The sequence below is a fragment of the Centropristis striata genome, chromosome 10, assembly GCF_030273125.1.
Source record: "Centropristis striata isolate RG_2023a ecotype Rhode Island chromosome 10, C.striata_1.0, whole genome shotgun sequence".
Taxonomy (NCBI): domain Eukaryota; kingdom Metazoa; phylum Chordata; class Actinopteri; order Perciformes; family Serranidae; genus Centropristis; species Centropristis striata.
In genome coordinates this window covers 13,021,478-13,034,557 of record NC_081526.1, presented here as the reverse complement: position 1 = coordinate 13,034,557, position 13,080 = coordinate 13,021,478, and the positions used below count along the sequence as shown (strand labels likewise).

General features: G+C 40.3%; 1 protein-coding gene across 1 annotated transcript in view; it reads left to right on the top strand.

Annotated features, from left to right (window-relative positions):
• Positions 1 to 8,100, top strand: part of col4a1 (collagen, type IV, alpha 1) — a 41,658-nt gene extending 33,558 nt beyond the window's left edge. Inside the window, exons 33-52 of the mRNA XM_059342688.1 lie at positions 271 to 360; positions 464 to 616; positions 748 to 846; positions 947 to 1,036; positions 1,266 to 1,405; positions 1,861 to 1,987; positions 2,160 to 2,240; positions 2,376 to 2,474; positions 2,829 to 2,879; positions 2,971 to 3,156; positions 3,300 to 3,433; positions 3,760 to 3,832; positions 3,981 to 4,052; positions 4,187 to 4,315; positions 4,432 to 4,530; positions 4,612 to 4,824; positions 4,925 to 5,102; positions 5,208 to 5,322; positions 6,280 to 6,452; positions 7,256 to 8,100. Of these exons, the coding sequence (XP_059198671.1) occupies positions 271 to 360; positions 464 to 616; positions 748 to 846; positions 947 to 1,036; positions 1,266 to 1,405; positions 1,861 to 1,987; positions 2,160 to 2,240; positions 2,376 to 2,474; positions 2,829 to 2,879; positions 2,971 to 3,156; positions 3,300 to 3,433; positions 3,760 to 3,832; positions 3,981 to 4,052; positions 4,187 to 4,315; positions 4,432 to 4,530; positions 4,612 to 4,824; positions 4,925 to 5,102; positions 5,208 to 5,322; positions 6,280 to 6,452; positions 7,256 to 7,337 (2,384 nt within the window). The 3' untranslated portion in view covers positions 7,338 to 8,100. The remainder of the gene's footprint in view (positions 1 to 270; positions 361 to 463; positions 617 to 747; positions 847 to 946; positions 1,037 to 1,265; positions 1,406 to 1,860; positions 1,988 to 2,159; positions 2,241 to 2,375; positions 2,475 to 2,828; positions 2,880 to 2,970; positions 3,157 to 3,299; positions 3,434 to 3,759; positions 3,833 to 3,980; positions 4,053 to 4,186; positions 4,316 to 4,431; positions 4,531 to 4,611; positions 4,825 to 4,924; positions 5,103 to 5,207; positions 5,323 to 6,279; positions 6,453 to 7,255) is intronic.
• Positions 8,101 to 13,080: the final 4,980 nt, after the last annotated feature.

The following is a 13,080-nucleotide window of genomic DNA, read 5'->3' as shown; positions in this document are numbered from 1 at the left end:
CAATCAACATAATGTACATGTCTTCAGCTTCAAGTCATTAGTATAACAATAGGCATCTTCACCATTTTGCAACACTGAGTTTCTATGTTTATCAGAAATATCTTTGTCCCCTGAAGTAATTTCAAAACATCTACTTTCCTTCATATAGTGTTACTGGCATTAACAACCGTTTTTGCCCAATTGGAAATGTGGAATAGAATGAATTATACATTGTGAATGAGTACCGAAAAACTCATATCATCATAACACTTTATAACACCTGTTTACCAGGTCCTAAGGGTGAAATGGGGGTCATTGGGACACCAGGAATACCAGGATTTCCTGGACCACCCGGTACAGCTGGATCTACTGGGCTGAGAGGTGAGGAAAACTATTATAGTTCTTTCATCCTCTCTCATACTGGTCATACTTTTTTTAAATTAGCAGCAATAACATTTTCTTTCTTTCCCACTGTCTCTCTCAGGTGATCCTGGTATTACTGGACCAAGAGGTACTATTGGAGAGCCTGGAGCTAAAGGAGAAAGGGGAGATCGAGGTCTCCAGGGACCACCTGGAAACATGAGCGAAGTTGACATGGAGCACATGAAGGGAGAGAAGGGAGACCTGGGAGATCCAGGTATAAAAAAAAACATGTTGGCCTCTGGCTCAATACAAGTAGAAGCATTGATTTGCTACAAACAAACCCTTTGGTCATTCTTTAGTTTAGAAATATCTTAATGAGGATTTAATTCTTTTTTTTCCTATCAGGTAAACGTGGCTTCGCTGGAGACAAGGGCCACCGTGGAGTTATTGGTAACCCTGGAATGCCGGGCAAAGATGGAGAGCCTGGATTACCTGGACAACCAGGTGACCACATGACCACCTGAACAGTGTTAAATTTAACTCTTATTTTAGGGGGGAAAGGGGAAATGAAATAGATATTAATTTTTCAACTGATGTGTCTCAGGTGAGAAAGGTGACCCTGGTTTTCCCGGAGACCCTGGCTCTATCGGACAACCTGGACAGAAAGGATCTGTAGGAGAGATGGGAATACCTGGTAAGATCGCACAAATAACGAAAACTAAATGTCAAAGAAATGTCAACCAGCTAGAGTGTATGCAAAGAGGAAATATTAGTATTACAAATATGATATTTACCATGCAAAGACAGAAGTTTAAACAACTGCATGGAGCAAAGGACAACCTACATTTGACTTTGTTTAATGCAGATTAAATATACACTTGAACCTTTCTGCATTTGACCTGCTTATGTGTGTGATTGTGCAGGTCCGGTTGGTCCAAAGGGTACTAAAGGAGATATTGGCACACCTGGACATCCTGGATTCAGAGGCACGGATGGATTGAAAGGAGACAAAGGAGTAGCTGGTGATCCAGGTCTTGGGCTCCCAGGACATCCAGGAGAAAAGGTAATCCAATGGCTGAAACCAGTTCTCATTTTGGTCACTTGTAGCCGTGATTATTTCAGTTACTAGCCAAATCTCATGGCTGGTAAATTGTGAGCCTGGATGGATGGATGGATGCATGCATGGATGGATGCATGGATGGATGGATGGATGAAGCACTTGTTCTTTGAAAATAGGCAGATACTTCTGTTGTCACTCTATAAACTTGACAGCTAATCTTGTGTGCACTGAATATTGGTAGTTGGAGCATTTGCAAGGCTTGGGTGGCCTTTAAACTCACAGTCAAATAATCAGTACAATAAAAAAAATACTTTAAAAATTGTTGCAAAAGCCAAATAGCTGCTATGTTTATAGTTTGTCAGGTTTAATGTCATGCGTGCAATGTTTTTGCACATTAATCCTGTTCCGTTCAAAGATCATCAGTACATACCTGTCTTTACTTTATATTCCTCTCTCAGGGTCAGACAGGCCAGCCAGGATTCCCAGGAACACAAGGAGAGAGAGGTCCAAAGGGTCATGAGGGTATGCCCGGCAAACCAGGACTGCAAGGAGGCAAGGGAGACAAAGGAAGCATTGGGTTTACAGGTCAGATTTCAGTCTGTTTTATCGCATTTATCCTATTTATCTATAACACAAGATATAACAATAATATGTTGTTATTCCATGTGCGTTTTCATTGTGGTGTGTGTATGCGTGTGTGTGTGTGTGTGTGTGTGTGTGTGTGTGTCCGTGTGTGTCCGTGTGTGTGTGTGTACAGGTCAGTCAGGTAGACCAGGAGAGAAGGGTACCCCTGGTCTTCCGGGGTCTCAAGGTGAACCTGGTCGTGATGGTCGGCCTGGTAAGTATCAGGATTATTTAACCAACTAGTTAGACATATGGCAACAAAAAAATCCACTGAGAATGTAATGTGCCTATGCCAAACCGTTACAAACATTGTGTGTGTGTGTGTGTGTGTAAACTTGTGCTATTCCAGGTGAAGGTGGCATGCAGGGACCTCCCGGGGTGCCTGGAGAGAAGGGAGATCCTGGAGTTGATGGCATCCCTGGATCCTCGGGGGAGAGAGGAGACCCAGGTTAGTGTCAGTTGGGAGTTGGTGCAGCTTTTGGTTCTACTAAAAGACCCTCTAGGGAGTCAGATGCTGAGTTTTTAATTTTTCAATTTTGACTTAATGGTTTAAGACCTGTGAATGCACCGTGATGACCAAGTTTACTCCTTACTAGTTTACTACTTCCTTCGGTAGTCAAACACCACCCATCAGCTACAATCAGGGGTTCAGGTGGCAGTGGCTTCTGCAGACACAGGGCAGGTTTAGGTCTTTTTCTTCGGCACCTCTAACTTATGCAGGCCCCTTACTACCAATCCAAGCATTACGGAATTTTTTTTTTAAAATGACTGCCTACATTTTATTAACTGTCCTTTTCTGCAGGTATATCTGGCCAAGGTTTCGGCGGACCACCGGGAACGCTTGGCAGCAAAGGTTAGAGCCCTTCAATCACTGATTTGTATAATCCTTCAGTCACTGGAGCCAAACACAGTTTCAACATGTGGCATTCTCTTTTTCTCTCCAGGTGACAAAGGTAGTCATGGCCTTCCTGGCACTCCGGGTCATCCAGGTGTTCCTGGAATCAAAGGCGACAAGGGGCTTCCAGGTGGACAGGGACCGCAGGGTGAGACAGGAGAGAGGGGGGTCCCAGGTATCTCTCTGGAGGGCCCTAAGGGAGACAAGGGAGAAACAGGACAACCCGGAGAAGCAGGTATGGCATACACAGGACAGACCAGCAATTTGTTGCATGTTTGAGGACCTGTCACTTAAATTGAGTAGAGTATAGAACCACTGTTACAAGCAAAGTGTTTGAATAGAAAAACATGATGTGCTCTTGTTCTTTTAATCAAACAGGATCCCCGGGAGGACCAGGACCCTCTGGTGTGCCTGGCAGAGATGGCGTAAAGGGGGACAAAGGAGACCAGGGTCTCCCTGGTTTCCAGGGAGAGACGGGACATAAGGGTGACCCTGGAGTTCCTGGATTTCCTGTACGTCATGAGGCTGTTTTTTTACTATACATATACTAGTTGTATGGAGGTATGGACTTGAGTCACAGGACTTGGACTCAATTTTTTAAAAGAATTAATGCTTTTTGGAAATGTAATGCATACTGTTTAAAATAAATTATGTTGTTAAAATGGCTTTACATTGAGTGAGTGGAGAGTGCACTATGACTTGTTTTGCTTTGGAAACTCAAAGTTTAGGACTTGTGACCTGTAAAGCAATGACTGTCAGTGCTGCTTTAATATTATCTGTAATGTGTGTGTGTGTGTGTGTGTGTGTGTGTGTGTGTGTGTGTGTGTGTGTGTTACAGGGACCAACTGGCCTACCAGGTATTGATGGACAGAAGGGAGAGATTGGATTGCATGGCGTCCCTGGCTTCCCAGGTGAGTACATACAGTTCATTTATAGTTTATGATCGTCTGCATGTTTACATTCATGTGTAAAAGACAGCATGCATTTTAACATAAAAAAGTTGTTTTTATTCCCATAATTGACAATTAAAATACAGTATTTTTTTAATGTACACTCCAGGTTTAAAGGGTAATTTTGGTGACGCTGGATTCAAAGGAGAGATTGGAGACAGAGGATTCCCAGGAGAAAAGGGTAATAACAGAGTCTTAAAATTCAAAATTATCTCTATAATAATTACTATATATTGTGCTTTATCATATCTCTGGTAATTTTGACCTCCATAAACTGTTTATAATCAAAATGTCTAAATATAATGTATCTTTAAGGCAATCAAGGCCCCCCTGGTTCCCCGGGTCCCAGCATCTTCATCAAAGGAGACATCGGGTTCCCAGGGATTCAAGGCTCACCGGGACCTCAGGGACCATCTGGGCTGCCTGGACAGAAAGGACAGCAAGGTGACATTTTACTTAAAATAAGATATTCCCCTGTTATCCAACAATTTCCTTCTGCTCACCTGTCATCCACATCCATTTACTACCATAGCTTCATTACTTTTGGTATTTTCTCTCAGGCATGACAGGTTTTCCAGGGCCAAAAGGCGAAGATGGCCTCCCTGGATATCACGGTCAGGCTGGTGGCAAAGGAGAGCCTGGGCTTCCAGGGCCACAAGGTGAGAGGCACATACGGAGAAAGGTTTTTGGATCTGTTGTATTATCCCTGTGATTACTCACTTCTTACTCCATGTCTTTAGGACCCAGAGGACACCCTGGCCCCCCAGGACCTGATGGTGTTCCAGGTCAGGTGGGTCATCCGGGCCCGTCCTCCATGGATCATGGGTTCCTGGTAACCCGCCACAGCCAAACAGTGGAGGTTCCATACTGCCCTCAGGGAACCACGCTCATTTATGATGGCTACTCCTTGCTCTACGTACAAGGAAACGAACGCTCCCATGGACAGGACTTAGGTGAGAAACACAACATGTGAAAAACAGAATAAAAGACAAATGGAGCAAAGCACAAAGGGTTTGTGGAATGACTTACATGTCTCCTCGCTCTGTGTTTCAGGTACGGCGGGCAGCTGTCTAAGGAAGTTCAGCCCCATGCCCTTCCTCTTCTGTAACATCAACAACGTTTGCAACTTTGCCTCCCGTAATGACTACTCCTACTGGCTCACCTCTCCTGAGCCCATGCCCATGAGCATGGCACCCATCACTGGTGAAGGCATCAAACCCTTCATTAGCAGGTGTGTCAGCATTTCTATCCACACTGTTCAGTTTTAGGTATATGTGAAACTCATTTAACCATAACATGCTGTGTTCCTCTTGTGTGTGTGTGTTTGTGTGGACAGGTGTTCTGTGTGTGAAGCCCCAGCCATGGTGATAGCAGTTCACAGTCAAACCATCATGATCCCACCGTGCCCTCACGGCTGGGACTCTCTGTGGATTGGCTACTCCTTCGTCATGGTAAGACAAACAGAATCAGCTCCCAAAAATACATTCAGTTAGTCATTACACCACAGATACACTCCTGAACAAAATCTTGTTCAACAAAATCATTTAGTGTTGGTGGAGCATAACCAGGTTGTAAGTAGAGCTGTGGAATGCAAAAACAGGAGCAAGAGACAAAAATAGAGTAGGCAATTTATTGAAAACTGCATTTAAACTCAAACAGGTTGTTCAGCAGCTGATCAAAAGTTTATAAGTATGTCCGCTATTAAACATACTTATGGGCATTGCCACTTAAAATGACAGGAAGGTGCCATCACTGGTGGCATGCTCCAGCAACTGTGCTTCATTTGGCTGCAACTCCATTCACGCTCCACCTCTTTGCCAATTTTTGGATTAGTCTTGAGTTAGGTGTCAGGCACTACAGGCACTGCCAAAGTGGTGAGCTGATGGCAGTTGGAGCCATCACACTGAGCTTCACTATGGCTTTCAGAAACCTTTTGGAGACGTTACAGAGACTATGTATGGTGCAGAGTCAGTTGTGCTGCACTTTTATTTTTGCTACATTTTTTTATCCAGCAAGTAATATTACGCTGAAATGCTTATACCCCTTATGAAAATGTTTTTTGTTGTTTTGAGATTGCCTTTTGACTGAATATACCATGTAAGCAAATGCTGAAAGCCTTAATTGCATCAGGCTGTAAACATAAGTTCAGATAATTTATCTCACCCTGTCCCCAAACCAACACACACCAGCTGGCCCACATACCGACCCCAAATCTCTAAAACTCTCCCACTTGCACCATCATACCTACTGATGTACAAGAAATTAAAAAATAAAGACCTCTATTTTTCCATCACCTCCTGGTTTATCCATGGACAAATTACACATACACACACATATAATATGTACAGCTGTAGATGATGAGTGTCCTTGTTCCCTTCATTTGTTTAATTAGCTGTTTGTGTTTATAGCACACCAGTGCTGGTGCTGAGGGATCGGGCCAGGCTCTGGCCTCTCCTGGTTCCTGCCTGGAGGAATTCCGCAGTGCTCCCTTCATCGAGTGTCACGGACGTGGAACCTGCAACTACTACGCCAACTCCTACAGCTTCTGGCTCGCCACCATTGAAGACTCTGAGATGTTTACGTAAGACAGAAACACTCAGACTTTGTATTTCTCGATTCTCCTCTTTCCAAATGAAAAAAAAAGACCTTACATGTGTAGAAAATCTTGTTTTTGCTCCTCCAGTGGTTTAACTTTTTGCACCTTGCTGCAATGATGTACCAGAGTACTCCAGGACACCATGACATCACTGTTGGGTGTGGTTACAGGTGTAGCAGAACATACTTTGACTACACTCAACCACACCCTTCAGTGATGCTGTAGGTGTTAAAGTGACCTGTAGAGGCATCTATCAATCTAGATTTTGGTGCAAGTTGAATAGTGTTGGAGATATCAGCCGTAGAGATATCTGCCTTCTCTTGAACATAATGGAACTAGCGGGCACTTGGCTTGTCGAACTAAAAGCTTTGAAAAATGTATTTGAAAAACTAAACAGCAATGGCTCTTTCCAGAAATCATCACCTGATTAGTCAAGATAATCCACAGACTTGGTTATAAACAGCCTAATGGAGGAACTATACTAGAACAAAAAGAGTTCCTGGAGTTCATATAGATAAAATGTCATATAGTTCCATTATATTAAAGAAAAAGTCTGATATTCAACACTTGGCAACTCACACTAAAACAATCTAGACTGATAAATAGTGCTACAAGTGAGAGAAAAAAATGTGATTTTGAAGTGAACTGAACCCTTAAGGCTAAAAACTTTCAAGCAGAGACAGTAGCAAAACACAGTTTTTTTGTTGTTGCCATTATTGCATTTCCTCTATATTGACATAATAAGAAAGGTGGATTTGTGATGTTTTTATCTCTCTGCCTCTTTCCAGGAGACCCGTCCCAACAACACTAAAAGCAGGCAGTCTCCGAACACACATAAGCCGCTGTCAGGTGTGCATGAAGAGGACATAAAGCCCAAACACCAGACTCCTCCCTCCTAACCTGTGAGCAGAACGGCGCACGCTTACGTCCTCGACTTGGCTTAACTTGCTGTTTCCAAACGATGGTGCTATTTCCCTGCGTGTGAGAGGACCTGGACGGAGGCGTGGTTTGCAAAATATCCCGGAGATTGAACATTACAAACCAGAGACCAAGTGGCCTTTTTTGCTCCAATGCAGAACACAACACGATCACAACATATCTCTAAAGAATTGCACCCAGTTTACCTCTGCACTGAGTTCATGCCCCCGAAACTGGTAAACTGGTGTTCATTTTGTGTGAGTCAGGTGCTATTCAATCTTACTTATCTGCCTTATTCTATTTTGTTTTTCTCCCTAACTGTGCCACAGCATTCAAAGTTATAGCCACATTTTTATTATAGATTTTAACTTGTTTAAATATACTTATGTAAAGGATGGGACTTACCACTGGTTACAAATCACCATCACAGACATATAACACAATCACTCTGTTGTAAATACAATGCATTCCTCTCTAACATAGTCCAACATACTCTCCTCAGGTTATTATTAAAATACTTTGTGTGTTATTAAGTCCATTTTTATTTATAAGATTTATAAGAATATGTTGGACTTGAGTGTATCTGAGATTCCATTGATCCAAAAACAGTGTTTCAACCATCAGCGCCTTATTAACATACAAAACAGCACTGAAAGAGCATTGGCCTGTGTGTGTGTGTGTGTGTGTGTGTGTGTGTGTGTGTGTGTGTGTGTGTGGTGTGTGTGTGTGTGTGTGTGTGTGTGTGTGTGTGTGTGTGTGTGTGTGTGTGGTGTGTGTGTGTGTACATATATGAATGGTTTGACCTGTTGAAAGTGGTATGTGATGTCTGCATATATATTGTTGCACAGCCGTGTTGTTGACATAATCCTGAGCAGATGCACAATAAAAAAATAGACCAAAAAAAAAGAAATCACCTTCCTTTACCTTTACTATTCTTACTTTTCATGAACCAAATGTTTCCAAAGAAATGCACATGTATATATACTTACTCATAACATGTACTTGCTATTTTGCTCATGTACTTGACTGTTCCCGTTTGTGAATTTCTTTAGTTATCTCTGTTGATATAACACCAAAGGTCATGACATCGTTGTTGTACATCAGAGTCGAACAGAGACATGTGAGGAGGACTGTATTTATAAGTGTCTATGCAAGTTAAGATGCTCTAAAAAGGTCTTAACATTGGTTTGTGTTTTGTTTATCCTTTAATATTCAGTATTTGGAGAAAGGTTCAATCTCTTGGACCCCAAGCATGTTTGTGTCCCGTCCAGAGCTATTTAAATATGCAAGCTATTTCTACTGTTAAAGTTACAGCAGTTACTCTACACTGATCGTAACCTGTTTCTGTTTGTGTTGTGTGCTTGGTTGAGATTAAATGCTCCATGAAGTATAGACCGTACCAGTAGTGTTAACAAACTTGATCACAGTGGGAATAATCTTATCTAATGAACAAAGAGAGAACAGACTTCATCAACATTTTATATTTTCAAGATCCCATACTGTGTAATTCCTGCAATAAAGTGATTTATAGAACATTTGTCTTAATTTTCTTTTTTTAACAGATTTTATTTGTTTATTTGTTTTCAAATCACTTCAAATGGATTTTGAAGAATTTTAATACACTTACACAGTTTAGGATGAGACACTACAGGTTTTTTTCGTGCAATGAACATTTTTGAGATTTTGGACTATTTTTATATTATTTGCTACTATTTAGTATTTTAAACATCCTAAATACACATTTATATCTACATTTGTCTATTTTTTTCCTGTAGATGTCTCTTAACCAAGTCAGTAGAGTCATTAGTTAATGCCTCATTAGCACATTTGAAACATACACACACACACACATAATATATATATATATATATATATATATATATATAGACACACATATAAATATATATATATTCCTAATATACATTTGGAATACATTGCATTTATGTAAGCAGCATTTTTACTGTTAAGATTGGAGTCATTTTTACTACTTAATATATTTTTATGCGGTTTAATTGATAAACATGCATTCCCATTTTAAATTGATATTTTTGCATGTTAAATCTTGACCTTAAATGTAACTAAAGTGGTCAGCCAAATGTAGTTGAGTTAAATGTACAATATTTGCCCCTAAAATGTAGTAAAGTAGAATTATAAATTTACACACGTGGAAATACTCATGTAAAGTACAAGTACCTCTTATACTGTATACTATACAGTATAACATAAAGTCTGTATAATATGCAGAATGATATAATACAGTTTATAGTAGACAACCGGCTGCATTGTGCGTTCATATAAAGTACACTGTGTGTTACCGGAGGATTCCGCTAGAGGGCGCACCAGAAAAGTGAGACCGTATATAAGTACCGGATTTGGGGGATGTAAATAACAAACATGGCAACATCTATGGTCACCACTCAACGCTCCAGGAGCATATGTGTTATGAGTATAATGTTAAATCTTTGATGACACTAAAAATCGTGGATTATATGTAAAGCCCTTAAATCAAGCACGTTGTGACACTGGTGAGTACCTCTCCATCACTGTCTCTGACTCCCTGCCATCATGATCTACATATCTAAAGGCCCGTTTATCAAAATGGGTTGGTTCTATTTATATACAGTCTATGGTTCTGTCATTGGCTGAGCCAGAATAGCACTCACATACACCAAACTGTCTAACTATCTATATTCTGGAGGTTTTTACAAAATGGTTTGTTCAGATCGCCTATAATTCATTGCCTGATTAATACATAGGGAGATATTTAAAACTTCCCTAATTTTATTGACTCAAATATAAACAAAATGAAACAAGAATTGTAAAACCTGGCTTTATTCGATGTTCAATTTAAGTTCAGGAAACCTGTGCATAGTAGCTGCTATTTGATAAGATAATGCCTCATTTGCATATTTAAACAACATTTCAGAAAAAAAGAACTTGTGATCCAAAAAATTATTTAATGTAAGTTTTCAACTGGGCAAGTTCCATGGTGATATCAGTTCACATTTTGACCCTGTTCACCTGTAGTGTCTTCCCTTCAAATGGCCACAAGAGGGCAGCAACAGCGCACTTTGTGGCCAAGTTGCTGATGATTCAGGATCTCAAAGTTCTCCATCCATGTGCTTCACAAGCTCTGTGCTTTTTGTGTGTTTCTTTTTTTACTGCAACTGGACATTATTCTAAACAGAGGCATCAGAAGCTGACCTCAGATTCTTGAACCCTAATCTAAGTGCAGCCTCTGCACCAACAATTCCACGGTGCGATGCAGCCGATACCTCAGCACTTTTGCCAGGACCGTTGCCAACAAACCCGTTCACCCCATGAAAACACAAACAGATCGATATGCCCCGCGGAGAACCAGATAACCCCTCCTTTCATCTCCACTCTCGTCTTTCATCTATTACCGGAATCCTATCCCTTGTTTCCTCTCTTGTCACCAGACGGACAAACACAGTCCTTGACCCGTGGCTATCTTCATAAACATGTCTAACAAGGCCCTGACCTTTGACCGGCCAGTGGAAGGTCACTCAGGTGGGAGTCACACTGGGTGCCTGTACAACACCGAAAGGCCAAATGGTCAAATGACGGGTAGAACTGAGAGCAGTGGCCTAATGACCGCGATGAGGATCATTTGTTGCAAGGCGGAGATGTCTGCAGGTAGGGCAAAGGTGACATACACAGACAAGTGGCTGCAAACTCGTCCTCTGCTTATATAAAGTGCAACCCCACAACAGGTGGCTGATGCATTCAAAAAATGCTAAACAGTATTTTTGTTAAAGGCTAAAACAATTTTTATTTAGAAAAAAACATAAGCCTATATCACAGCTGCATTTACAGAAATTACTCATGCAAAAACTGTTGTCTGGTGGTAGTGCTTATGGAAGAAGGATTTGTCTAAAAACATATTATTTTGAAGATTAAATCATTTGAGTTTTGGAGAACATGCTTATAGATTTCATGCAGCACTTTTCCCATTATATAGCTCTGAGCTACTTGTTTTTAATGTGGAGTGAAATGCTGCATATGTGCATTTTCTTGGCGGTATATGTAGAAAACTTGATGATTATTACAAGAAGAATTAAAAAGTTAGTTTAATGTTTTAAATTTTAAATCCTGGGTGTTAATCTGCTCATTAGGGTATGGTTTTCACACCGCTAATTTAAAGAAATGAAGCCCACTTACACACAGTATTAATGCCATGTGATTAGGGTCAGCGCTCAGCCTTGTCCAGGGGCTTTGGAGTTCGAAACATTAACCTCTAAATGTTTTAATCCTATTAGTTGTTTGCTAACAGTGCTAAGTTGAGACCTGACTTAAGAACTACAATCACCTTCAGAGAACCAGGGATTATGCAAGTAAAATTTAAGTGCAATAATCTGCCCATAATGTTGGAAGGATAAAACTCACTGACAGGTAGAAAATTGATTATATAATTATATTATATAGAATAGATATTTTTCCTCATACAAGGTTGCAACAGCATTTTAATTAGGGGCTGGCCTTGAACTTTGCCTAAATTAAAAATGGCTTGTTAATATCGAACTGATCAAGAACTTGACTAGGTTTTTCTTATTTAAAACGACATGTTTTCCAGAATGTGTTTACGATACAGTGCGGGAATGCGTCAGGAGGTTAGTATGACCCTGACCTTTCTCCTGAGTGGATCAAGTACAGAGGCTAGCCCCTTGACCTGAGCTGTGCCAAATACAGATTAGCTTGCAACACAGCACGCAACAGAAGCCACACGGGCAAACACCCACAAACATACTCTCCTCCAGCTGTAAGAGAGGGACTTTACATACCAGTGCTTTTCACTCTGGGATTACACAAACAGCTACAATCAGAGGTAAATACATTGAGAGCGTTAGTAAAACTGCTTTCCTCTCTTAGACACTGTTTTTGTTGCCACTCTCGCTCCATGAAGCAGAATATATTTATATCAGTATCTACAGGTAGATGCAGCATTGTAGTTGGAACCCACCCTGGAGTCATTGACTCGTTTTTCCCCCCATAAAATGCACAACATGCTGAGAGGAAAGTGAAATTATCACCATAATCCAAAATTGACCAAATATTTCTGATAATAACATGACTGCAGTCTCTGTGGTAGCTCCGTGCCAAGAGTTTTCCATCAAGGTTAAAGAAAAGTGGCTTGGAAAAGACAGGACATTATTTTTGTTTTGTTTTGTGTTCTGCTTGAAGGACAAAGAATATGACAACTCTGGAGCCAATCTTGTAAATGAAACCACTAAACCATACCTGAAAATAGTGAGGAGAGAAAGAAAGGATGTTTTGAGCTCTAAGATGAAGTAAAGTGGTGTAAATCTTGCAGCCATTCTCACTTATTTCTTTCTTTCTTGAACATTATAACAGTCTGGAAAGTTAAATGGACAACCTTTAACAGTACAGCTGAAGTAGCAAGCATTAACACTATACTCTATGAAATAATAAAATAACCTTCTATTTTTGGCCTTTGGTTCAGACATGACGTGCTGCTGCTCATATACATGACTCTAAATATGTGAAATTACTATAGGTGATGTTATGATACTTATGCATTTTTATTCATTTATTTTTATTTTATATATTATTATATATTATTTCATATTATATTATTTATTTATTTATTTATTATTTTAATATATAATCAAACCAATATTTGAAACACAACTCTTCTTTATGCTTTTTTTTTATT